The 27089-nt window shown below is 39.6% G+C and overlaps 1 protein-coding gene across 3 annotated transcripts in view; it reads left to right on the top strand.

Moving 5' to 3' along the window:
• Positions 1-27089, top strand: part of Rarb (retinoic acid receptor beta) — a 712875-nt gene that overhangs the window by 569470 nt on the left and 116316 nt on the right. For all 3 annotated transcript variants that reach the window (XM_010640163.3, XM_010640165.2, XM_010640164.1), the window contains one exon: positions 9395-9543. In XM_010640163.3, coding sequence (XP_010638465.1) covers positions 9395-9543 — 149 coding nt within the window. The remainder of the gene's footprint in view (positions 1-9394; positions 9544-27089) is intronic.

Here is a 27089-nt window from a genome sequence, read left to right as displayed (position 1 = left end):
TACAGGCTCCTTGGCCTTGTGACTGCTCCTCACAGTGGTCGGTCCCACACCCCTGGAGAAGCGCCAGAGGCCTTTGGAACCTAGGTCTAAGCCGCTGCGCTGTCCCTGCTGGGGGCTGGTTTCTTGGCAGGGAAGATGTAGGAGGGTTGAGTGGGTGTGTTGTGTGTGCCTTCTCATTCCTGTGTTTGCTTCTGAGGGACTTTCTGGCTTTATTGCCCTGACTGGAAAGAAAAATGGCACTATTTTTGTCTCCTTAGTATCTTTCTTTTGAGTTTTTCAGTTTTCCTTTTAGTCCTCATATTGGTGTAATTATGCGTCTGTCTGACTTAGACATAGGTATTCTGTATACTCTGAAGCTTGCCGCCCAGAACAGCTGCTTGTGAAAGTTCTGGGCAGATGTCATTGTCCTCTCTCCACCCTGGAATCTAAGAACAGTTCAGTTCAAATCCAAGCTCATCGTTTACTAATGGTTTAGCCTCAAATAGGTTCCCTAGTCACCCTGTGTCTGTGGTTTCTTGCCTGTAGAAAAAAGGAATATATACTCAAAACTAGTTGTCTCATAGGGTCACTGTTGGGAATCAAAGTAATGACTATATGTAAAATGCTGAGGGTGGAATGGGAGGTAAGGAGTCCATAATAGATGCTAAATTACTTATGACCGTTGCTGTAATGTTATTATTTGACTAGACTCTGTGGACATTTGTCATTGTCCGTGGTGATAATATTTGTCATATTGTTAGGGACTTAGCCACTCTCCCTCAGTACTCTAATACTAAAGTGTTACTCTTTTTTATGTTTTAAAACTTCCTTTTTTGGTAATTTTCAAAGTGTAAACCCTGCAGTGCAGTACTATGCTTGCCATCCATGTTCCAAGTTAGGAGCCGGAGGATCAGGAAGGTTAAGTGACTGCTCCTAAGAGATTATTTTCTGATGTCCCCTAACCTTGGTCTCAGTCTCCCTCCATCAGGAAGGCTGGTATCCTTACCCTAGATCAGGGTTTTTCAACCTCTTTGGCACTGTTTGTTTGTTGTGAGATGTTTTGTAGCATCCCTGGCCTCTGAGTACTTCATGACGGTAGCAACCTTCACTTGGGACAGGCAAAAATTTCTCCAGGTAGTACAAAGTATGCATTCCTAAGGGGCAGAGTTGGTCCTAGCTAAGAAACCCTTCCCTAGATGAGGGAAGATGGAAATTTTAGGGGGAAGGGGTAGGGAAGAGGGGAGAAGGGATGGTTAGTATCATTTATTGAGCACTTACTGTACGCTGAGCAATCATTGTCTCCCTTGTGCTAACAATTTTAGTATTACCCGAATAGGCAGGGAACACGGGCTCAACAAAGTAAAGAAAATTCTATAGCCATTAAATTCACAAGCAGATAAATAGGGATTAAATCCAGACTCACCTGGCAGCAAAGTCCACAAACTTCCCATCACTTCCACAGGAAGTTTTATTCCAGCTCATGGTGTTTTCTTTCCTTGTAGGAACCAAATAAGATTATCAACTCACTCTGTGAGGATTGATTAGTTCCACAGGTATTGTAGCCTATTGATGTGATGTATACCTATAAACAAGAAAACAGAACAGCCTCTTTGCAGCAAATTTATCAAATCAGAGGATTATTTTTTAACTTTTTTGGCATTATAATTTTTTTTTTTTTGGTTTTTTGGTTTTTTTTTTAGAAAGGGGTTTGGCTAAATCCTGGTGAAATTAGTTGTACTTCAACTTTCTTAGAACTCAGAAATGGGTCAAGGCACCTGATAAAGCATAATTTTCTTGTAGCCTTCCTTAAGTTTTCCAAAGAGGAATAATCTCTCCATTATTTTTCCATAAGGCTGATACCAGCCGTGTTTTCAAATATGTTTACAGTATATAAGCAAAGAATGTGTCTCTGCAACGATACAGGTTTTAATGCTCTTGTTGTAACCCAATTTCCAAATGCAGGAAATTTCAACGGCTAGAATAATGTTATTTACTAGTACCATATTGCTTTTTGAAAATTATGCAATCCTGATTAGAAGTGGGTTATGGAACTAAATCATTTGGTATTGAGATAAACTCTTCAGGGGGACCTTAAACTCTAGTGCAATTAGCTTCATCTACACATGACTCCCGAGACCTATTCCCCCATTTGTTCCCTTAATGCAGTTCCATTTCTGATGCCTCACAGTTCAGATTATTAATAAGCAGTTAGATGTGTTGTCCTGTTAAGTGATTTTAAGGGAGAATTTATTTGAACCCTGTCATAGCTATCTTACTGTGTCCTAGAGAACAGTGATATAAAACATCACACAAGACACCCTATGAGATAATTTTCAAATATGCTCCTTGAAGCAAGAACGAATATTATGAAAATTAAATGTGGGTGCTGAATGTGTCATGGTCCATTGTGATAATAGGACTGCACTTCTCATGCCAAACATCAGTCTTGAGTATCTGTGGCTGGCTGTGAGCCCAGGCAGGTGTAGCCACAAGCCAGAGTGATGAATGGATCCTGAGCTTTGCTCCCTTTCTGAGGTCCAAACTATCTCGTCAGATTTAACTATGATCTTGAATCAAATCAGTGTCTGGAAAAATCATAAGCATGGATTAATAGAGAGTCATACAGTTCTGCAGTTCTCAAACTTGAGCACATAGTCCCCAGCAGACCAAATCCGGTGACCTTTCTGGCCTAAAATATAAATGAGAAGCTAGGCATAGTGGCACTTGCCTGTAATCCCAGCACTCAGAAGGCAGAGGCAGGAGTTTGAGGCCAGTCTGGGCTACACAGTGAGTTTAAGGTCAGCCAGAAGAACAGAACAAAGCCAGGCATGGTGGCACAAACCTGTAGTCTCGGAACTCTGGGAGGCTCAGCCTGGGCAACTTAGCGAGATTTTGTGTCAAAATAAAAAAGGGCTGGGAGGGCCAGGGATGTAGCTCAGTGGTTCCGTCAGCTGCTTTGCAAGTACAAGGTTCCAAGTTCGATCCCTGTTACCAAAAAAAAGGGAGTGGGGCCTGGGAACCCTTTAGAATAGAAAATTAAAAGTTACATAGCTGGGTGTCCTAGTGAAATAATAGTAACATACATTTTGGGGCCATTTGTGTTTTTAAATTTCCTTCTAAAGGGTGGATGTTTTTAAATTTCCTTCCCCAGGTTTTGAGGAGGAGTAAATGAGTTAATCTGCATTAAGCACTTAGCTGAAACTATGACACATAGTAAGTGCTCAGTAAATAGTAGTTACTACTAGTTCAGGCTCTTCCTGTGCAGCTTTGAACACATTGCCAAGTCAAAGCCACTGCCAAGATTCCATGGGAGAGAAGGAAGCTTCTGCTTTACAGTGAGCATAAATACACACAGCCCGAAGACCTTAATGTAGTAAGCACTTAACATGGTAGAGTACGTATTTAGTAAGGACCTGTGCAAAGGGAAGCTGAAGGAGTTCCCATGCCAAATTGACTCAGCAAAATGTTTGGGATGACAAGGTGGTTAGGACAATGAGAAGACATTATCCTGTTAGAATGTCTCAAACATTAATGTGTATAGGAATTATGAGGGAACTTTGTTAACAAGCCTGTTCTGATTTGGCATTTCTGGGGTGGGGCTGAGATTCTGCATTTTAACAGTTTCCCAGAAGATGCTGATTGTCTTGGTCCAAGACCATACTTTGAAAAGCAAGGCTTTCTTTAAAGACTCCAAAATCAAAGTCTTCTCCCAGCCCCTCCTTTCATCCCCTGCCTGTGTGCAGCACCTGTTACATGTGTGGTCAGAATAGCAGGGATTCTCATAACCCAGCTCCAGCCCTCGGCCAGGAATCATGGTGACCCGGGCAAACACACACTTCTTCAGGGTCACGGCCAGGTTACTGACTCAAGACTGCCAAGAGCCTGCAGTGATGTTTTCCTTCACTCCTGCTGGCTCCCTCCCTTTCTTGCCTGCCCCAAACCCAGACTGATTTTGGAGATGCTTAATAATAACAAAGCCAGCCATAGAGGCAGGACAGTTTCAAAGCAATGCTTTTATTGCGTGGCAATTCCCTAATTTCAGAATGTGTTCACAGATTTCCAAAGCCCTGGTGTGTGAAGACAAACTCTCCTGAAAGAGGATTCAGAGCAGACCCCCTTTCGAAGAGGTGACATAAAAATTAAATGAACGAATCTCCCTCCCCTTCCTTGAATGTTTGGAGGCATGTAAATGACATTTTAATAAAATGTCTACCCGCACACTCTCACACGCATGCGCACACACAAGTAGCAGTGGAGAATCTGGTTCTAATTACTTGTACTTTAGTTGAACTTTGGCGCTTCCTTTGACTTTTGCCCTAATGTATATGAGCTGTGGGCTTTGCAGTCCTGCAGTGAGGCCACAGAAAAAAAGGGGGGTGGGGAGAACCCAGATCTGCTCTATTTGGTGCCAACAAAAATGAAGCCCAACTGAACATTTTGACTAAACCCAACACTGCCATTCTCCATTAATTAGCTAAAATTGCTCCTGCCCACCGGGACCCCAGAGCGCTAGGCTCAGAATTCCCCTGGGGCCATGCAGGAAATGCCTTTTGCTTTACAACTCCTTTTTCTTTTAAGGCTCAGCTGCCCGGAGAGTGCATTAAAATACTGTCTTAATCATGGAAGGTTCTAGTAAAAAGGCAGACTTTTATAATGCACAATGCCTGCCTGCCTCTAATCAGGCCCAACATAAAATCGTGCAATCTGTCAACATAGGTTAGCCCGCTGTAAATTAGCTCTTACAAAGAAGAAAAAAAGTATACTGAACTCTCTTAAAAATCTTATCTACTACTTAATCTAACCTTTAGAAAAATCCCAAGCACGTAAGGAATTGTGAAGGGAGCTATTGTTGGAAACATCTCTGTGTATTTAAATGACACTCAGGTGTGTTATAACAACAAGGACATTTATACTGTGTTTTTTCAGGTGAATTGAGTTCTTAGGTGCCCCGGTCTTAGCAGCAACGTTAATTTGGTGAGTTTTTTCTTTTCTTTGGGAAGGAAATCAACTCCCGAGTTGTGGCAGAGTTTACTAAAGCTGTGTCCCTGGGAAGACTGATGTTCTGCTTTTCTAAGGTCCCAATTTGTGCAGATTTGGTTGGGCTTTGTTTTTGTTTTGTCTGCCAACAACCTCTGGGTGTTAAGTCTTTTTACAGCAGTGCTTTTCAAGATTTGGTCCACGAATGCTACAAGTACCTGAACTGCCTGTTGCCCATCTACAGAAGAAGTACAGAAATGGAGAACAAGTGTTTGGAAACTTTTACAGCAATCTGATAATTTTGTCTGTTAAATCTAATTTTTAAAAGTTGAAGCTTGAGCTTTGGACATCTTTGTTTCCCCTAATTCTTATTTTCTAGGGTTTCATTTTTATTGGATTTGATCAATCTGTGAGGTGGTGAGGGGGGAAAAAAGTATGAAATGACCTTTCACCCTTGATAGTCTGAAAATCACTCATGTAAAGCCAGTGCCATCTCTCCTAATAAGAATTCTGAGGCTGGTCTTGACCACAGTTTGAGGAGCAGTGAGGTAAAGGGGAACTAAGGTTACAAGACAGGTCATTCTTTTTTACCTCAGTGGCTGTCCCCGAAAGTTGTGGGAGTGGAGAGGTTTAAAGTTTTGGTTCATCCCGGGGTTCCTCGGGCCTGTGTGCAGCACGGAAGAGCCATCTTGGCGTTTGGGCTGCTGATTGTGCTCCGGGCAGGGACTCACGGAGCCACGCAGCCACCTCAGCCGAGGAACAGAAGTCCCTTTACCTTGGCTGTTCCCTGACAAAGCAGGGCGGCCCATCTGGTAGCACTTTAGATGCCACGTTGCAGGCTGCTGCTTGTTGGGGGTGGGGTTGGGGTGTAAACAGAAGTCAATAAGTAAGCAAGGAAATAAATAAAAACAGGAGGCAAAAAGTAGATCCGAATTATTCCTTAAAGACTGCTTTCCCAAACTGAAGTCGCATCAGGATGGCTGGAGTGCAGTTGTTTTATTGAATGACACAAGCCTTTTTCCCCCCCTGGGAAGTCTAAAAACTGCTTTTTTGGCCTGTCTGAGATCGCTGAATGAGCTAATACAGAACACATTGTCTGCTGAGCCGGCAGAGTATGCTAGCAAAAATTTTATCATTCTATAGACTGATTGTGCTTGCCTGGAATAGGGAACAAAATGTTTGAGGCCTCTCAAGGGCATTTGATGAATCTAACTCTAATTTAAAGGGACTAATAGATTATTGATTTAGCAGGGTGACAGTGAACAGATCAATGGCCAAGCACTCTGTATCTACCTTAAATAACAAAAATGCTCCTTGAAAAGGGAGACACAGGGTGCCTCCCCCCACCTTGTTTCCCACTGTCTTTATTGGGCTGGGAGTGGACACAAGGAGGAGCAGCTCTAATAAACTTGAGGGAAATATGTTTTTTCAATATTACCTAAGAAGCAAGAGATTGCATTGAATTGCAGATCTTTGGTTTTTTTGTTTGTTTGTTTGGTTGGTTTTTTTATTTTTTTTGGTGCGGGGTTGAGACAGGGTCTCACTATGTAATTGAGTCTGACCTGGAACTCACTCTGTAGCCCAGGCTGATCTCCAACTCAGAGTGATCCTCCTGCCTCAGCCTCCCAAGTGCTGGGATTATAGGCACGCGACACCACGCCCCGGCTTCAGATTTTTGGTCTTAATCCTATAGCCTGATTGTAATTCTAGAACTTGTTTTGGTGTGTTTGCCTAAGGCCAGCCTTGGTAATCTGACTGCACCACTGAAATCTTTCCTTCCTTCCTTCTTTACCTTGTGTTGTTCTCAGCAGTATAAATCTCAACATTATAAAGGTCCAACTACCAAGTTGCAGGGTGATACTGTACCTAAATATACGTGGCCAAATATTTAATTCTTTCTCGCCAGTGGGAAAATAGTTTTGTAGACACTATTTCTTGTCCTATGTAAAATTTTTTTCAGTTTCTGGGTATGCATTCACATACACTTAGAGCATTTATAGGGTTCCAATTACAAAACACAGCAGAAAGTCTTCCTGGATTTCTCCTGAGCGAAATAAGACTTGTCCTTCCCTCTGTCCTTTTATCTGTGGTTGACAAGCTGCTTCAATTTGTCTTGACCTGGGAATATTGTTTAGAAAGAGAATTCCTGGCTTCCGTGCCTCAGACATTGTAGCGCAATAGATCTACCATACAATTTGAGCAGTGGGCCTTAAAAAGTTCCCCAAGTGGTTTTACTGTGCAGCCACATTTGCAAACCACTGTATTATTTTCTAATTATTGGTTTAATTCGACCAAACTTGTCCGTATGCATTTCCATAGCATAAGCCCTCACAAGTTACAATTACTTGGTGAAATCAGTGATCAAGTACAGGAACAGTCTGGGAATTTGCTGAACTGACTGAAGGCAATCCATAGCTTTATTAGTGAACTGGGGTGGGCTAGTTCCTTCCCTCCCGCCTTCCCCCCCCCACCCCTCTGAGGGTGGCCTTGAACTCTATGTAGCCCAGGCTGGCCTTGAATTTTTGTGATCCTCCTGCCTCGGCCTCTGCTTATAACAGAATATTTTCATTCGCGACAACTGCCTGCTGGATTCATTCCTTTGTTACAAACGACCCTCATGCAGAGAAAAACACTTTTACTAAATTTTGTAAAATATTCTGGGATTTGGACATCCCATAGATTGTTCCCTTTGTGTTTGTTTCACACCAAATTTCTGGGGTATTAAATTGCCTACAATTTTGTTTCCTCTCTTTGGGAGGATGAAATGCTGGACTTTTTCAGCGTCTGTATTTGAAGTGGCATATTTATGGAAATTACCACCCACTTTTGAAATTCAGGGCATAGTTCTGACAGCTGAATCCAGCCCTAACAAAACTATTTACAACTTCCCTAGACAAGCCAGATTAGCTGTTCTACACAAGTGAGTAGAACATTAAAACACTCTTCTACACGCACACACGCACACATGCACGCACACACACACACACACACACACTTACATTCATTATGCTCTCTGTGGAGAATACAATGTAGGATTGATCAGAGTCGTAGCAACGTGACTCTGTCAGAGCAGTTGACCTATACAAATCAAACGACTTCAAAAGACCTGGGAGGCACATAAGGAAGAGAGCAGTGTAAACTGACAGCCTTTCCCAAAGCTAGTTTATCAATAGGAGTTAAAAACCAACAAAGCATCTTTGAAATAACATTGCTTTTCAACTAATAATTCCACTTCTCAGTACTCATCCTACGGAAATAGTTGGAGATGTGCTGAAATTGGCTGCACAAATATTCATCACAGTGGAATGCTTTGCAGGCAGGATACTTATTGACAGGGAAATAAATCCATGACTTCGTTAAGTGGTCAACATCCTGATCTCAGTATAATTCCACCTTAGCAAACAAAAACATTTAAGGAGATGATCATGGTGCATTTATTGTAGGTGATTTTTGTGTATCTTGGATTTTAACAAAGGTCGATAATACTGTTTTGTGATTTTAACGAGTAGCGTTTTCCTGTGAATTGTCATTATTCCTGGTTTCCTGTTCAGTGTGAGTGGTGCTTTCTGAATTTTACAACTCTAGAGCCTAAGCTTCAGGAACGCGTCAGAAGCCAAACCTTGTAGACAACACTTGGCACTGCTGTGCCACGTGGCACACTTGCCATGATACCTAGAGTCAGGCCTTCTGTTTACTGCAAGAAATACGCAGTCCAGGTTGATGTCTTTATCACAAAGCCTTGGATCTCACAAGTAAAGATCATCACAGATTTATCTACTAGGACCTGCACTATACTAATGAATTCACTCCAAGATTCTCCTGAATTATGAAAATACTATAATTATAGTTGATTCTGTTCCAAAGGACTAATTAATTACTTTTTAAGGAAAGTAAATGAGTATAAGAGCTATTTGATTTCCAATTTTACCACTTAACAACTACTTAGTGCTTGAAATAAGGAATATGAAAAGTTCATGAATCAATTCAACAAATATTTACTGGTTACCTGCTGTGTGACAGGACCTCTTCTAGTCCTGAGACACACTTGTAACTGTGCAGATAGGTTTCTTGGCCTCATGAAATCCACAGAATGTGGGCGGTGACAGATATAAAACATCAACTTGCACGCAGATCAACTTTATAGGACAAGTCACTGCCGACTGAGTTTTTCTCTTAAAGGTAAATTGGTGATAAAAAGCCTCACCCTCACTGTGCTCTGACGAACTTTGAATTAGAGATGCGTGAGATTGCTTTGTAAACCATACAGCACCATGTGGATGTCAGTATCGTCACCGCTGTGCCCACAGTGACAACTGTTGCTACGGGCACATCCCTGCTAGTGTTACTGCTGAACTTGGAGCAGAAGCGTAGGAATTGACCGATGAGCAAATAAAGGAACTGAAATACATTTTCTCCTCTTTCCTGATCTCCATTGCAGCGATTGAAACACAGAGCACCAGCTCTGAGGAGCTCGTGCCGAGCCCACCATCCCCACTGCCTCCCCCACGAGTGTACAAGCCCTGCTTCGTCTGCCAGGACAAATCTTCGGGATACCACTATGGGGTCAGCGCCTGTGAGGGGTGTAAGGTGAGTACCGCACTTCTGAGCCTCAACAGCTCATAGCCCCCGTGCTCTCAAGAGGTGGTCTGGCCAGCCAGCTGCACAAGTGGGCAGCTTTCACGTATGTCATGTCACCGCCAGTCACTGTGGTGGCTTTGGTTATACTTGATGGTTCCTTGTATCATTTTTCTTTAACATTTTGAATGGTCTGCAACGACTGATGGGAGCCAGTTATTCCAGGACCCTTGAAATACCCCTACATTGCAGTTCATTTTAGATAATAGGGACCTTTTAAGGAATCCTGAAAAACATCATCCTGTTTCTCTTTAGAACATGCCATCTGGTGCCTTTGTAGTTTTATTTTATTTTTAAACATGACTGACAGTCCACCAAAGCAACTAGCAGACAATCCAAGGTTGAAATTGGGATTTATCTTCTGGCTGCTCCCTTAGCCCTGTGGCCTTTGAATTAGCGTTTGATTTTCAGCCTCTAGGGACTTGCTACTGTATGTGCATCATAAATTCAGGGAAGTTGGATTTAAAGTTTCTCCTAGTACTGGAGGCTAAATATGTGTCAAAGAGGATATGGCTGCTTTGAATCAAGCTAGACAATTGTTATCAAGTCTAACAGGCTTAATTGAGTGAAAGAGCTTCTTGTGTTTTTTAAGAGAGGAAAAAAAAAAACACCAGAGAATGACTCATAGGCAAATTAATCTCATCCATAAAAAATTTCTCAGAGGAACTATGGCTGTCTTGAGCTATAGCCCTTCCCTAGATATATAACTTCTTTCAAGTTCTCTCTGGATGTCTCTTCAGCCCTGTAGTTTGTACATCAGAATTGTATGGCCAGGGATTTAGCTGCTTCACAAGCACGAGGACCCAGGTTCGATCCCCAGTATCAAAAAAAAAAAAAGTGTGATTGACTTGTAATTTTGAACAGGTTAGAATAATCTTACAGGTGCTCCATGACATGTTTGTATTTGACTTCTCGGGACTAGCACTTTTTATATGTATTGGCTAGGCGTTGTTTGATGGTTTGATACAGCAGTCCTTTATTCAACCTCCAATTCCCTGGGTGTTCAGCTTTGACCAGACTCGTCTGTACAGTTTGCCTGGTCCTACCTGTGCTCCACCGTGTGTCTCTGGTCTGCTACATGTTAGGCAATCAGTTCAGCTTCTGGGGGTGCTGACAGTTGGCTAAGGACTCTCAGCTCTTCTCCATGTGGGCTGGCCCATGTTATTCACAGGGGCCCGTGTTAGTGACACAGACGAGATTCCAGAAGAGAGAAGAGCAGGATATAGCTCTTCCAGAGGCCCGGACTCAGGAGCATCCCACCTGTACTTCCCTCACGTTTAAAAAAATTTTTTATTAGTACATGTATGCAGTACATAATGATTATGTTCCTCATGGAGATTTGGTACATGTATAGAACATATCTTCATTTTTTGTTTGTCCACTTCCCTTCCCCTCCCAGCATCTCTTGGTGCCCTTTCCTTTTGCAAAAGATCTATCTCCTTACTTCCTATTACCTACTTTTAATTTGCTCTTTATTTACATCTTTTTGGGTTACTCATATATAAGAAACCATGGGATATTTAAGCTTGTGTGTTGGATTTATTTCAGTTAACATTATGGTGCAAAGTGCATCCATTTCCTACAATGACTCAAGTTCTATATTTCTTTATGGCAGAGTAGTATTCTTTCATGTAAATACAAAAATGTGTAAATATCCATTTTTCTGCTGATGAACATATAGGCTGCTTCCAAGATTTGACTGTTGTGAATTGTGCTGCTATAAGCAGGGGTATGCATATATGTGTTACTGTAATGTGTCTTTAACACTTTCGGAAAAGTGGAAGGGGAATAGCAGGGTTGAATGGAAATTCTAGATTCAGTTGTTTGAAGAATCTCCATGCTTATTTCTGAACTGATTTTATGAGTTTACATTCTTACCAACAATATAAAAGGGTTACTATTTTCTTACAGTCTCTCCAGCGTTTGTTATTATTTGGCTTCTTGATGATAGCCATTCTTTCTAGAGTAAGAGGGAATCTCAGTGTTGTTTTAATTTGTTTTTCTTTAGTGGCCAGTGTTGTTGAACACTTTTTCATGTATTTATTAGCCATTGTTCTTCTCAGAAATGTCTGTTCATTTCAGTGCCTATTTTTTTATTGGGTCTTTTATTTGGGGCGGGGTCTGTGTTTTTTTCAAGTTCTTTTTTGTAGATATCAGTTCTCTGTCTGGCGAATAGCTGGCAAAATTTTTTCCCTATTCTGTAAGTTGTCTCTTAATTCTGTTGGTTATTTCCTTTGCTGTGCAGAGCCTTTTAATTTGATATGATCTCATTTATAGATTCTTGATGTTATTTCTTGTGTATTTGGGTTTCTGTTCAGAAAGTCTTTGCCTACACTTATGTCTTCAATAGTTTTACCTATTTTATCTTCTAGCAGCTTGTTTCTGTTTTAATATTTAGATATTTGATCCATTTTTATTTTAGTTTGGTATATAGTGAGACATATGGGTCTAGAGTCAATCTTCTGCATATAGATATCCAGTTTTCTCAGCATCATTTATTAAAGAACCTATCTTTTTTGTTGTTGTTGTTTGTTTGTTTGTTTGTTTTGGTACCAGGATTGAACTCGGGTCCTTGTGCTTGCAAGGCAGGTCGGCGGAACCACTGAGCTAAATCCCTGGCCCTTAAAGAACCTATCTTTCCTGTGTATTTTAGGTTCTTTTGTCAAAGATAAATAGCTGAATGTGCCTGGGCTTGTTTTTGCATCTTTTATTCTGTTTTATTGATCTACATATTTGTTTTTATGCCAGGACCGTACATTTTTATCACTGTAGCTTTGGAACATAATTTGAAATCCAGGATTGTGATATTTCCTGCTTTATTCTTATTGCCCAGGATTGCTTTTACTATTCTGGGTCCCTTCTTGTTTCACATAAATTTTGGGATTGTTCTCTCTAGGTCTGTGAGGAATGCTGTTGGTATTTTGATTAGAATTTCATTAAATAGGGGATGGCTTTCCATTTTCAGATGTCCTCTTTGATCCCCTTTTTCAGGGTACTGCAGTTTTTCCTGTAAGCGTCTTTCACTTCCGTGGTTAGATTAACTTCCTAAGTATTTAATTTTTTTTTTATGCTGTCCACTTGTACTTTGGCTACCTTTTATAGGCCAAAGTAAGTCTTAAGGTTAGTGTAGGAAGAAGTCTCAGTGGGAAGAGCTCTACAGTCGTATTATCAAGGGAATTAACTTAGGGGAAGGAAAATGTGGATCATTTTGTTTGTTTGTTTGGTACAGGGGACCGAACTTGGAACCTTGAGTTTACGAGGCAGGCGGCAGCACCACTGAGCTAAATCCCCCGCCCGATATGGGTCATTTTTACATTTAGTCTATCAGTGTGCATGTAATGCTTATAATTCAAGTGGGGTGGGGACTCTGTCTCTCTTGCCCAGTCCATTACACAGGATGCTTTACAATGTAGGTATAAGGTAAGGCTAGTTTGGAGAAATTTATTGAAGACTTAGGAACACGTCTCTTCCTCTGGGATTGTGAGGGTTATTTTAAAGCAATTCCCTTTCCTCAAGTAACTTCTGATGTGGTAATTAGGAGAGTTATATAGGAAACCAATTGGCACTGGCTAGAAAGTAAAATATTTATAGATTTAATTATTGTTTTATTAATGGTAGCCATTAGCTGAATGTACTTACATTTCTCCTGAAATTTGGGAAGGCTTTAGTGGAATACTAGTCCATTTTGTCTATTTGTTGTGTAACGTATACATAAATCATTGTCTGATGTTCATTTAAAAGCTACCTGAAAAGATATTCCTTCATTTATAAAAATTTTTAAGTGGTCTCATGAACAGAAATCTGGATTAGGTATATGTTATAACTAAGCTTACCTTCTCCCATGATATGTTTGGGAAAGAAATTAGCACCTTTTATCTAGTGGCAGATTCTGGGCCCTGAATATTGTACTGTCTGTACAGTACAAACTGTTCTTCTAATTAGCTAGCAGTCAGCTAATTCTCTGACCTCTTAGTTTTAATTTTGGATTCTGACCCTTTTTAGGAAAAACCCCAACAAAAACAAGACTCATACCAGCACAGACGTTGATAAACTTGGTTAAAAGTGTTCAGAGTCAAAGGGTGGTGTGTCTTTTTAATGGAACATAACTCAGCCAGGTCAGATGAGTCCTCTAGCCAGATGCTGAATTTGATTATCTGTGTGTTGCGGGTGGGCCTCAGGACACACAGACTGCTTTTCCTCCTGGTGGTGCACAAAAACTTGGTTCACATCTTGACTTGCTGGAAAAATAGAAAAAATTCACGGAACTAAAAAGCATAGGAAAGGCTAAAATATAATATAACAGGTAAAAAGAAATTCAAATTTTGAAAAATAAATGTAATTTTATTAGTTATTTTTAAAATTACCAATGCACTGAAGATTTTATTATATAGAAAATAGAAAATGAAAACAATCCTGGTTTGTTCCTTAGGAAAGAACCCATGTTAAAACTCAAGTCTTTCATGAGTAATACATGTTGTTATTTATTTATTTTTATTAAAATATGTTGTATACTGTGTTTTTCTGTGTACTGGTTTTAACATGATTTTTAAATGTAATAATGTATGGACAAAATTTAAAAAGCTACATAGTTTTTATGGATATACAATTAATGTAATGTTTTATGGTGATATCATTTATTGAACTAATTTCTACAGTTATACAATTAGGATGTTTCCAGTTTGTCTGTTTTATAAGTGATACCTTAATATATAGCCTCAAAGTATATTGCTGATATTTTTCTTAGGAAATTTTACCTGAATTGGACTAAGTCAATGGCTCTGTATATTTTTTTAAGCTTTATGATACAAATAGTCAAAATGACTGTAAAAAAGTGCATCAGTGTATGCTCTTTTAAGTCTATAAAAAGTGGATTCTATTGTAGATTGCCTATTTGAAATCTCTCCGTTATGATAGTAAGGTAATGGATTGAGAAGGGACTTCTCCTTAGAAATTCTACCTGTGTTTAATTTGATGTTTACCACAGTACCAGCAAATCCATAATGGTGCCTGGTTGTCATATAGATTCTGGCTCAGTCTTTGTCTGGAGATCCACGGTCAGGCCTCTGGGCTAACAGCCTCTGCTCCAAAGTAAGACTCTCAAACAGAGCCTAGACTCTAATTTGAAGAAGTAATGCCTGTCCTAACTAGGATCACCTTATTGACTGTTACTTGGGAAAGAGAACCTTCCATCTCCCTAGGGACCAGATGGCAGCCTGAGCCACTGCTACAGATGAGATGTTGGTCAGAATTTAATGAGTGGGTTGTGGTTCATCTCTGGGGATGGTCAGTGGCTGCAGTATTGACACAACATCACCATGGCAACCTAACCACTAGGCGCACCCTCGGGATGTCCCATTTAGGGGATTTCCAGTTCATTGATGGCAGTTCTTTGCAGGGCACAAAGAGTATATAAAGTGAGTAAGTGGTGTGGTTAGCCAAGAAGGTTTTGCAATATAAAATTATAAGACAATATTAAATGTAAAATCATAAGATGATATAAAATAACGATTTTTTAAAGGAAACTTTCTTATCTCTCATAACCAAAATTTATGCACAACTTTTGGCCTTAATCATACTTTATAATTCCTTTTTTTTTTTTTAATGTTTTCAAAAAGTGTAGAGTCTAGTGTGAGAATATTAGGAATTCAATCCTGTCTAGGCTACTTCCTAGCTTGAAGGACTTGATCAAGCATTTAAAATCCTCTTTCTTTTCTCATCTGATAAAATGGAGATAATGCCATGTACATCATAGTATTGTTGTGAGCATAAATTGAATCACTATGTAAAACTCAGTCTCTGTAGAAGCTTACCTGGAATTACTGGCATATATGCTTATTGTTTGTATTGTCACTAACTTATAATAATGATGTTTGCACACACTGAAGTAACATCATTTCTAGTCTTTTTGGGGGGCGTGGGTATGGGGATCAAACTCGGATCCTTACATTTGCAAGGCAGGCACCGGAACCACTGAGCTAAATCCCTGGCCCACATCATTTCTAATCTTAGTACACGTCTCATAATGTTCCTTCAGCATTTCCTCATCCTTAGATCCAAAATAAACCCTACCTCTTTCCTTCACGGATCAGTTTAAGACGCACCCCCAGCCTTCCGAGATTACCGGAGAGCAGAGGTTGGCGAATTGTTTCTGCAAAGAATCATGTGGTAAATTATTTTAGGTTGTGAAAATCATATGCCCTCTGCCATAAAACTTATGCCATTGTAGTATGAAAGGAGTCATTGAAAATGTGTAAAAAATAGGTATGGCTATATTACACAAAACTTTATTTATAAAAATAAGTATCCCACCAGATTAAGCCCTCAGGCTCTAGTACCCTTACCCTTGCCATAGTGCATGGTGGTATATCCCTCCTCACAGTTTTTAAGCATTCATTCCATAGTTAGCAGGCCAGGTGGTTTTAGCAGACTGTAGACCTGTGATAGCTTCACTCCCTGCCACATACAAATACATACATTGCAGAAAAGAGTTGATGTCCATATGTCGGGGATCCAAGACTAGGCAGCTTCAAGGCTACTCTCCTTGTGTGATCATTCCCTCATCTATATTCAATTTCTGCTTCTTCATCATCCAAAGTAAGAGAAATTAATAATCTTGTGACAGCTACTTCTAGAAACATCTGGCATCCTGCTTTGACAAAGCAGGTTTTTAGAATGAACACTGAAGCTGCTGTATCAGCTTTTTCTGCTTAACGTATAACCTAAATGTTTATTGACTTTCAACAGTGGACATGTATTTCTCATTAAAATTCTGGACAGGTCTTCTTGTTTTGCCCAACTGAACTTGAATCAGGTAGGATAATATGGCCTCATTCACCTGAGTGGGGCCTTGATACAATGCCTGAATCTTCGTCCCAAGCTGTTGCTCACCATCATCCTTGCCTGGGCTTGTCTACATGGGGGGAGACATGTTCCTATCAGAGAGAGGGCAGCCACAAGCATAATAATGACTTCTACCTTCTGCTTGCAGCACGTTTGCTAATGTCCTATTGACCAATCCAATTGCACAACTAAGCCTAGATTCAATAGGTGGAGAAATAGACTGCCTATCTTACTTACTAAGGGGAGAAGTGGCAAAGCCATCTTAAAGAAAGGTGAGCCTGCCAGAGCTGGCATATGCTTATAAACTATCTTCTGTTGTTCTCTAGGTCCACAGGCAAGTATTTTTTAACAGCCATTTGCTATTCAGTTATTCTTTAGGTTATCTGAGCACCCACCACGTTACATGGTCTATTCCTGGTGCTAGAGATACAGCAATAAACAAAGTAAAGTTCCTCATGTAATTTTCTGTTTCATACAGCGGACAGACGATAAGACAGAGTTGGAAGAAAATGAACAAAGTGGTCTGATAAAAAACAGTTGGAGGGGGCTGGGGATTTAGCTCAGTGGTTCTAATGCCTGCCTCATGAGTGCAAGGGCCCGAGTTAAATCCCCAATACAAAAATAATAATAAAAATTGGAGGGTACTTAATGTTTTTTAAATGGAAGTTATTAATTTGAAAGGAGTCAGGTGGGATCTCATGGCCAAGAAAGAAGCAGGTAGGTAAATAACAGAGAATTTTAGGTCAGAAACCAAACACTTACAATTTTGGGCTATTTCTGCCTCTCGTGACTATGACTATTGACCTTTTTGGAGGCTGTAGCAGATCTGTAAAGTGAATACAAACCCCCAAGTGGGGTCCCAGACCTATGCCAAACAAATGCAAATAGAGCAGCCAGTAGTTACACTGATTTCTGGTTAGGAATGGCTTATGTGGAGTTGCAGTCCTCTATATTTCCAGGTCAATGCATGGAGTAGCAGGAAGAAGAAAGCTGCACTTGTTGAATATCTTCTGTACCCCAGACACTGGGCATTTTATAGCCATATCTCATTTATTTCCAATAGCAGGTCTACAGGGTAGACTTTCTGTCCCACCTTTTATAAAGGAAGAAGCTGAGGTTCAGAAAGGGTAAGGAAGTTGGTTAAGGGCACGTGACTAGTCTGTACTAGAGCTGGCATTGAAATCTGTACCTGTTCTAAAACACCTCACTGCTTTAACTGAACCAAAACAGAAGGTGGGAAGCCATAGTGTGTTGTTGTCAAGACAGAATTTCATGAGACATTAAAGTAAAAGACAAAATAGGTAGGGAATACTTAAAATACCCTATCCTATTGATCATTTAATAAAAGAAATTATATTTTTTCAATAAAGAAGAGCTTATAAGACATTCTTGCCCTAGAAAATATAGTTAGTTTGCAGGCAGGACCCACATACACGTACACTCACTACCAAATGATGCTTTGTTCCATTTTCTTCACTTTGCCATTGATGGGCAGAAACTTTCCATCTGTAGGCAGCCTTTGGGAGTCGTGATTCAGCCCATGCTGCAGAAGCCCCATGCAGGGCTGCAGCACCACGACGGTGTGTCTTCTGCAGGAGGGAACAGAGAAAATGCTTGCTGAAGGTCACATCAGTATCTATCTGTTTTAAGCAGCATTGAAGGATTCAAACTCCACTAACCTCCCTTGTCCCTAAGGCTTATTCTGTCCATATTCTCATTTGCCTTTGTTTTCCTGTCCTCTGAAGAGAGTACTGCTCAGTGGTAGTGTCTGGCTTCTGTGCTGGGTTTTCCTGGCAGATAGCAAGTAGAATGTTCAGTCACAAAAAGTTTTGCAATCCAGAAGATGAAAGTTTGCACTTAATTTTAAAACTTCTATTAGATGCTGTAAATGCACTTAGGGATTTTGTTTGGCCAAAGCCATTTAATATTGTATTTTTAATTGGCATAATAATAAGCATGAACATTATATTCTATTTGAGAATAGTTTTAGCTTTCCTCATCCAATAGCTGCCTCTTTTGAGGAGTTTGCTACAGTATTGTGTCTCAAGAATATAACTTTGTTAAAGACAGTAATGAAAGCAGGGCAATGTCTGTACGCTAAACTTGATTATGAAGCCTAACCTTATCTTCATTATTGTAATGCTTGAATCACACTGATCAGGTCCCCCATAAATCCTCAAGTTGGCCACCAATGGAGAATTGATTTAGTCCCGCATTTATCTGATTTTAAGTACCTTCTGCGAGGCAGGCTCTCAAATATAGAAATTTAAAGTTTTGGCATATTTTGTTCCCAGTGCTATGTCTCAGTGCCAAAAAGTACACAGAACGGTGCCTGTCAAGAATAGATTCATAGGAAACACTTGCTGATGGAACAGAAAGAATGAATAAATGAATGAGCAAGAAACAAGCAGTGCAATATGACCCAGGCTGTGAAGTTGCAGGTAAGGATTAGTGGGCACTGAGAAGGATCCTTGGGGTTGCTCTGACACATTCAGGGAGGGCTTTGTAGAGAAAATGGTTTTCTTACTCTGTAAACATTTTCTAGATGGAAAAGTGTTCTAGGCAAAAATTGAAGGCAGAGGTAGAATAGGCCCATGAAAAAATTATGTGACCCGATGGGAAGTCCATTCTGTTATTATTAATTTGTATAACACTATATATCCCAGTAGGGAGACACACTAAAGATGTTCAAAAGGACCCGTTGTCATTTCAGAGAAGTCTTTTCTGGAACCCCAGGGTAGGTCCCTTTTTCTTTGTTATTGTGTGTGTGTGTGTGTGAGCTTTCCCATCACTGGTACAAAATACCTTACATACACAATTTAAAGGAGAAAAGGTTTATTTTGGCTCAGGTTTCAGAGGGTTCAGTCCATAGTTGGCTGGCTCCCAGGCAGAAACATCTTGTTTGAGGAGCCTGGCAGAAGAAAGCTGATCATCTCATGGTAGCTGGGAACAGAGAGAGCAAGAAGAACTGGAGAAAGAGACAGATGTGTTCCAAAGGCACATCTGCAGGGTCTTAATTATTTTTCTCGTTGCTGAGACACCCCATACCCCACCTTAAAGGAGAAAAGGTTTATTGTAGCTTGTAATTTGTAAAGGTTTTAGTTCATAGTTGGATGGCTCCAAGGCATTATAGCATGACGGAGAGGCATTGCAGAAGAGAAATAGTTCATCGTGGGCAGAAGGCAGAAAAGCAACAAAGTGAAGAAGCAGCAAGTGACAAGCAGCAACCACAGCAGCCCTCTTTCTGTCCCATATATCCTATCCAGGATAGGTTTGGGGATACATCTAGGTATGAGTCATAACATGAAGGTTTGGGGATACATCTAGGTATGAGTCATAACACACAGTGACATCAACTAGACCCCATCTCCTAACAGCACATTCAACTATGAACTCATCGGTGGACTAATCCATTGATGGATATAGCACCTCTAAAATCCAGTCACCCTCAATAGCTCCACCTCTCAACATAAGACTTTGGGGACATTTTAGATTTAAACCATAACGCCTTTGTAGCATTTATCATAATTGAAATCAAGTTGTTTAATATAAGCCTCCAACAGACTGCAAACTCCATGTGGGTTTTAACTGTTTCTTCTTTTCACAACTTGACTAAGAAATGAGTAGCACAGTGTTAATAACATAGTAAGACCTCAGTGCATATTTTAAAATCATAAATTTAATCACATAGTAATATAGTTATAAAATATGTATAATAAATCAGATAAAAATATACATACAAAAATATAACTGCATGCATTTTATCCAACTAGATAATGAGTTACACCTAATTATATAAGTTTGCAATGATACATTCATGTAAACTCTTGTAAAATTTTATAAACAGGGCAAGGCCTTTGGTGGCCCAAATCCAGCTCATTTTCTTAGTAATTTCTGCCTTCCAACTCAGAGTTAACTCTTCACTGTAAAAAATGTGTTCTTTTTGATAATCTTTAAACAAACTCTTTAGAACCAGCAGCTATGCTAAAGGTGCGATGGACTCTAGTGTTTTAAATAATAGAAAATCTCAGCGTGTGTGTGTACCCCCTTATCCAGGAACATCAAGACTGCTGGAATAATACTAGCTCTGCTAGTAGTAGTTCCTACAGAGAGAAAATGATTTTTATTCTAAATTGAGTATTCACTTTGGGTTGAAAAGCAAAACAATCTGTCTTTTTACTTCCTTCTAGTATATGAATAAACAGGAAGTAAAGGGTAAATTCTGAATTTCATTTGGTGTTTTTGTCATAAAGATTTGCAGTTTCGGTGAACTTTTTTGCCTTTGTTGTCCATTGGAGAAAGAATCCCCAACATCCATAGTTAACCTATCAGTCTGAAAATGCCTTGCATTTCAATGAAGTCTTTACTGTCCTAGGGTGCACAGAACAAAACTTTTTTTCCCATTTTGTGTTTCTCATCCACATAACACATTTAGGCTTTTTCTCTGAAGTAAAAAATACTGAACAACAGTGAAAGACACAATTCAAAAAAGTGTAAGAGAAATTCTGAGCCCAAAGAAACAATTTTGTTAGGCTAAACTCAGTAACAAAGAAATATCTAGAAGGATATGAGATTTTTTTCATGACATGAGTGTTATATTGTGCTAGTATAATTTGTGTGCCTAAGGATACATTTGTAAAGATTTTGTTCAATTAAAAAAAATCATCAAAACTCAATTCATCTAAAACTGCACAATAACCATATATTAAAAATATACCTAGCTAAAAAAGAAATAAACTTTTTAGGTAGTTTTTGTTACAGAAATGAAACTTTACTGTTGAGCTTTCCTGAGAGTGATATAAATTATGATTAAAAATCATTTCTGTTTTAACAAAATTTATGTTTTTGTAGATAAGTCATTTTGGGAAGAAAAATTTTCCTTTTCTTTCTGACTCCTTTATTAGAAGGGATAAATAGAGCTTTCCATTCTATTTTCCTTTCTCCTAAGTGCATTTGTAAAGGGATAATAGAAAATGCAATCATCTGGGAAGGCCTTCCTGTTTAATTAGCCCCTGGCACCTTTTCATCAGGGCAGGACTGTGAGTCCTTGGTCTTCGCAGTCTCCACAGTTGCCTCTGCTCCCATCTGTCACCAATATTAAACCACAGAGTCAATGAAAAGATCTTACATTTCTGTAGTATTTCTATAGCTCTGTCATGTATAGAATAAAATTTGGGTAGGCTTAGGTGAAACAAAAATATACTCCAGAGAATGTCTTACTCATGAAACAGTTTAAAGCATTTATTTCTGGTTAGAAGCCTCCTTTCTTCCATACAGTGATGTAAAACTCATGCCCCATCCATTGTGATAGCTTAGCATCAGCTGTTTCCTTAGTATCATCTAATTTTAGTTACTGTCATGGGTACGACAACCTTGAAGAGGGAGCTCATCTGCTTTTTAAAATTTGGCCCCCAGAATGCCACACATCATTGGCTATAACTGTTTACATGACCAAAACACCTACAAGGGGACTGGGAGATGCTGTCTATCCAGATGCATCCAGCTGTGGATTTTTTATGGACAGAAATAATGAGATGTGGTTGAGAGCTAACAGTTCTGCTATAGGTTGGTTGGTTGGTTGGTTTTTTAAATTATTATCATATTAGAGAGACAGGTGGAATAAGTTATTTTCTGCTTTCATTTCATAGATGAGAAATTAATAGCTGATAAGACCAAGTTTTACCATCTGTGACCTTGATTTCTTATCTGATTTTGTTACTGAAATAGTTACTGCAAAAACCTTGAATATATTCTGTGCTTACTTTTTGCCTGAAACTCATCCAATTCCATGATTGTAAATATGTCCATATTCCTAGTATATTCTACTTTGACATTTTCAAAGACTGTGAAAACCTTAGAGTTAAACCTTTATTAAGGGTTGGATTCCAATCTCAGTCCACCAGGCAAAAATCACATATAGACAAAATGATCCCAGAAAATCCCTTTGGAGAACAAAGTTGAAAACTGTCATTTCTGTCATGGGACCTAAAAAGCCAGTTCTTCTGCTAGCCTTAGAAACAGATTGCTGTCCTCTCCATGAAGCACCAGATGAACTGGTTATTTTCTGTCCTTACGTTATGACAAATGTGTCCTTGGGCACACAAATTATACTACCACAATATAACACTCATGTCATGAAAAAATCTCATATCCTTCTAGGTGTTTCTTTGTTACTGAGTTTATCCTAACAAAATTGTTTCTTGGGGCTCAGAATTTCTCTTAACCTTTTTTGAATTGTGTCTTTTGTTGTTCAGTATTTTTCCACCTCCGAAAAAAAGCCTAGATGTGTTATGTGGATAAGAAACACAAAATGGGAAAAAATTTCATTCTGTGCACCCTAGAACTCATGGAAAAAAATCTAGAGAGGAATAATAATCTGTGTGCATCTCCTGCCTGTACAATGCTTGCATTGTCTGGGGTGAAAAGGAAAAGCTGGGGTTCTGGCAGGCCTGGCCCATTAGAGTGTTGTTCCTTGTTCCATATTGAAAAGATGACATTCCTTTGCTTGCAACGTCCTGCCTGGATTGCTGGCACCAGTTCTGTGGCCAGCACTGTTGCCTGGGGCATTTTTGTTTGGGTTGGTTGTGTTTTATTTCAAAAGCAGAAAAGTAAGGACTGAATAAATGTACAAGGTAGAACTGTTTTTACAAAGCTTGTTGTGAAACTTGTCAGTACAGTCAAGGTGGCCTGTCGGCTAGGGTGTCTGCTTCCTGTTCACTAGTGTCAAAATGCAAGAAAGCAAATAGAGTAAATTTAACTTCTTAAATTGTTCTCAGATGTTCCTGACACAGCCCTTGTGTTTTATCACACATACCCTTCTTTCTCTCAGGATTTCATGCAATGCTTCATTTGTAACAGAGATTGGTGGATTTGCAAAGTAAATATTCCAATGAGAAAAAAACTCTTCAGTGACCCTCTCAGTTCTGCTCCTATGGAGGCTTTTTGTATGTCTGGGAGAAAAAAAAAATCTTGATACTGGCTGCAACTCAACTGGAGCATGTAAAATGTACTTCCCAGCTTCCGTGAGCTCTAAAGTATGAGTGATAGAAAGCTCTGAGGCAGGTCAGCAACAGGGAGAATATTTTGGTTTTAGTAAGGATTTTCATGGTTACACAAGTGTGGAGGAACTAGAATGATCACACAATGTTAAATCTCTTCTGTGCTTTTGAATCTGAAAGTAGCGGCATTCTAAATAATACAACGCTACCATTCTTGTGGGCATGGAAAGTCCCCCAAATGATGAAAATTATTTTTATTACTCTAACCCAGCAGGAATCATCTGACTGTTCCTTAGGGAAATGGGAGTTTCAGTTTGGGTCTCATTTCTCTGTGTTGTACTTCAGGTGTTGATAAGCTGTGCTCTTTCCTAGGACTTTGGGAGTGTGGACATATTTTTTGCCAAGACACATTTTTGAAAGCTGTTTTCTAACTGATGTGTATTATTCCTCATTAGCATAAAGAATGAGTTAGAGAATAACGGCCTTTTGAGGGGAGGGATGGTCTTTAATGTTTATCATTTTCCACAGGCTTATCCTGCCCCAAGTAATGTTCTCTAAACTGACCCTCAGCCAATTGATAGTCCTGGTGCCCCTTAAGTTGTATTTTGATGGCATCTATTTCATTTGAATCCACAACATGTCTTGTTTATGACTTCATCAAAACCATTATACTAAAGTTCTTGAAGATTTTTCAAGATGTTGATTGTATTGAAGTGTGATAGAAAAACTATGAAAAGTTCCAGTTCAAAGCCAGAAATGTCAAGATGCTAATTTGGTTATTTCTCTGAAGTAGAATTAAAAGTACACTTCCTCGTCCCATTGTACTTTAGTTTTAAATTATCATTTTCTGGGCTGGGGATTTAGTTCAGTGGTGCCGCCAGCTGCCTCGCAAGCACAAGGGCCTGAGTTCGATCCCTGGTACAGAAAAATAATTACCATTTTCTGCTTTAAAACTTATGTGAAAATCTTTTAAAAGTGCATATTGCTGCTAATTCTTACTGACAAAATTTGAGCCTCATGTATACAATATGCATACAGAAAATGGATTTATTTCTGAAATATTTATGGCAGGTAGGATCTGCACACAATTATCAATTATAATAAAGCCTAAATGAGCCTTACTGTCATTCTTGAATATATTTGTTTTTAAATGCAAACCCATAGTGAAATCACTTATTTTCCTATACTTATGTACAAGATATTTACAGTTCGAGAATCCCCAGAACTAATAACATGGATCCAGTGATTTAAGAAACCTAAAAGGTTTTTTTGGTAGTATGTCTACATTAGCTATTCCTTTGTTATTTGATTCTTTTCATCCATTTTATTTATTTATTTCTATTTATTTATTGGTACCAGGGATCAAACTCAGGTCCTTGCACTTGCAAGGCAGGTGCTGGAACCACTGAGCTAAATCCCCAGCCCTCATCCATTTTATTTTTATAAGCCTTGGGTCTTAGCATATTCTTGTCCTCCACTGGGAACACTATTAAAATAAGATCATTGGATGAGGGTTAATAACAGTGCCATTCAAGGAATGAAATTCTGTAACATGTCGGGGTGGGTAGATTGCTATGTCGCTATAACAATGAGATACCAACAAAATTACTGAAGGGAACTAATATGTAAGTATATTGGTATTAAGAATTTGGTATTTTAGAAGCTTATTTTAAATAATAAAGCTATAAAGACATATAAGACAACTTCAGTAGCAAAGAAAAAATGATTTATGTCAAATTTTGGAACCCTCTGATACCTGTTTCCTCAAGCCATTTGAGGAGCACAGTGAAATAGGTGTGGGTAATCCTTAGTTTCTTAGTGTCACTGAAACACAAGTCGTCACTGTTCTCCTAGCATAAACGTTCTTTGCCTTCAAGGCCTTGCCATATGCACATTGACCCAAGAAGTTCTAAAGTCGCCTTCATCATCGGTGACTTTCTTTCTGCTGTTCTCTGTGCTGTGATGCTAATGCTCCTGCTGGATGTGAAGCTGGAACTTGTTGCCCTCACAGTGACATCCTTCCTTCCATCCCTGTTGAGGCTTTAACCCTTCCCATTTGAGTCAAGATAAGGCCATGTTGCAGGAACAAACTCAGAATGGCAGTGGCTTAAAACAGCAGTCATTCATTTTGCATAGGCAGAGTCCTACCCTGTGCCGCCCTCACTGACAAGAGGCACCAGTGTTCAGAAATTGCCAGCCCTTCCTTGCATCAAGGGAGGAAGATGGAGAATTGCCCACTGCTCTTCTGTTCTAGAGAGCCTCCTACTTCCATTGTCCATTCCATTCACAATTCATTGACTAAAGTAATTCTCAGTTACTTTATCCAGATCACTTTCTTCTCAGTTACTTTTCCAAATGGAATAGAGAAATGCATTTCTACCATGTGTCTGAAAGAACAAGAGTGGACACTCACAAATGTTAAGCCCCTCCCTCTGCTCGAATTGCCACACTGGTTCCTTCTCCCATAATCGTGCGTGGTCCTGTGCAGTTGCATTCACACGCGGTGGAAGGAGGGTCCTCCTGGCGCTGCCAGCACTACTGGGCACTTGGGTAGAACCCTTTGAGTAACAACACTCTTTTCTGTCACCCCCTGTATTTTTATACTATTTTTTCTACAGCTATTCCTACGACTTCCTTCAGCATAGTTAAGATAAATTTAGGGGGAAAAACAAGTCACACACAAAATTATGATCATAACATATCTGTCATTTTATTTTTCAATAATCTCTTCCACCTCTGTAGGGAAACTACGTGTTGAAGGGAAGCTACTGTTCCTGTATAGATACGAGAATCCTGATCCCAGGCCTACTGCTGTCTTGGTCTGTGTTATTACCATCTGTACAGTGAGGCCTGTTGACTAGAAGTGACTAGAAGTGCTAAAAGTTTTCTTGGTGAACCGAGGTTCCTGTAGTGAGACTTCTGTTACAGCACTTACTGTTATTTGAAATTATTTATTTGAACTTATTACTTATCTACTTATTTGCTGTTTTTCTCTCCCACTGGTGTATAAATACTATAAGAAGAGGAACTTTGTAAGTCTTAGTCACAGTCAGCTACAACAAAGTGTGGCATGACTGCAGGCTTTCCATAAGCGTTTGTTAAATGAATCAATAATAAATTATATAGAGAGTAATGCCAGGTGTGGTGGCGCATGCCTGTAATCCCAGCACTCGGGAGGCTGAGGCGGGAGGATCGCTGTGGATTTGTGACCAGCCTGGGCTATGTAGTGAGTTCCAGATCAGTCTCAACTACATAGTGAGACCCTGTTTCAAAACCCCCCCTCCAAAAATATTACGTAGAGAGGAGATGGGGAAGGGGGAGGGAAACAGCAAGATCAGAGAATGTTCGTTCTAGGTTCAAGTTAAGCTGAGCAGAGGTTAAGAGGTAGACGGAGGAGATGCAAAGCAAAATGTTGGTCAACTATGTTCTTACAGAAAAGAAGGGAAGGATGACAGTTTCATTAGGCCTTCTTTGATTTTTGTGTTTTTTCAGTGTTGGGTTGAATTGGGGGGCCTTTGTGCTTGCTCTATTACTGAGCTACATTCCTAGCCCCTTTTTATAACAATTTTATATGGCTCTTCTTAGGTTTCTTGAGCTGGTCTCAAGTACATGAGCCCAAGTTATCTTCCTTTTTCAGCCCCCCCCCCCCCCCCCCCCCCC

Source organism: Fukomys damarensis, unplaced genomic scaffold, assembly GCF_012274545.1.
Source record: "Fukomys damarensis isolate Sample0158 unplaced genomic scaffold, DMR_v1.0_HiC HiC_scaffold_28, whole genome shotgun sequence".
Classification (NCBI taxonomy): Eukaryota; Metazoa; Chordata; class Mammalia; order Rodentia; family Bathyergidae; genus Fukomys; species Fukomys damarensis.
Note: the sequence above shows the minus strand (reverse complement) of the source record. Positions and strands in the feature narration are given on the sequence as shown.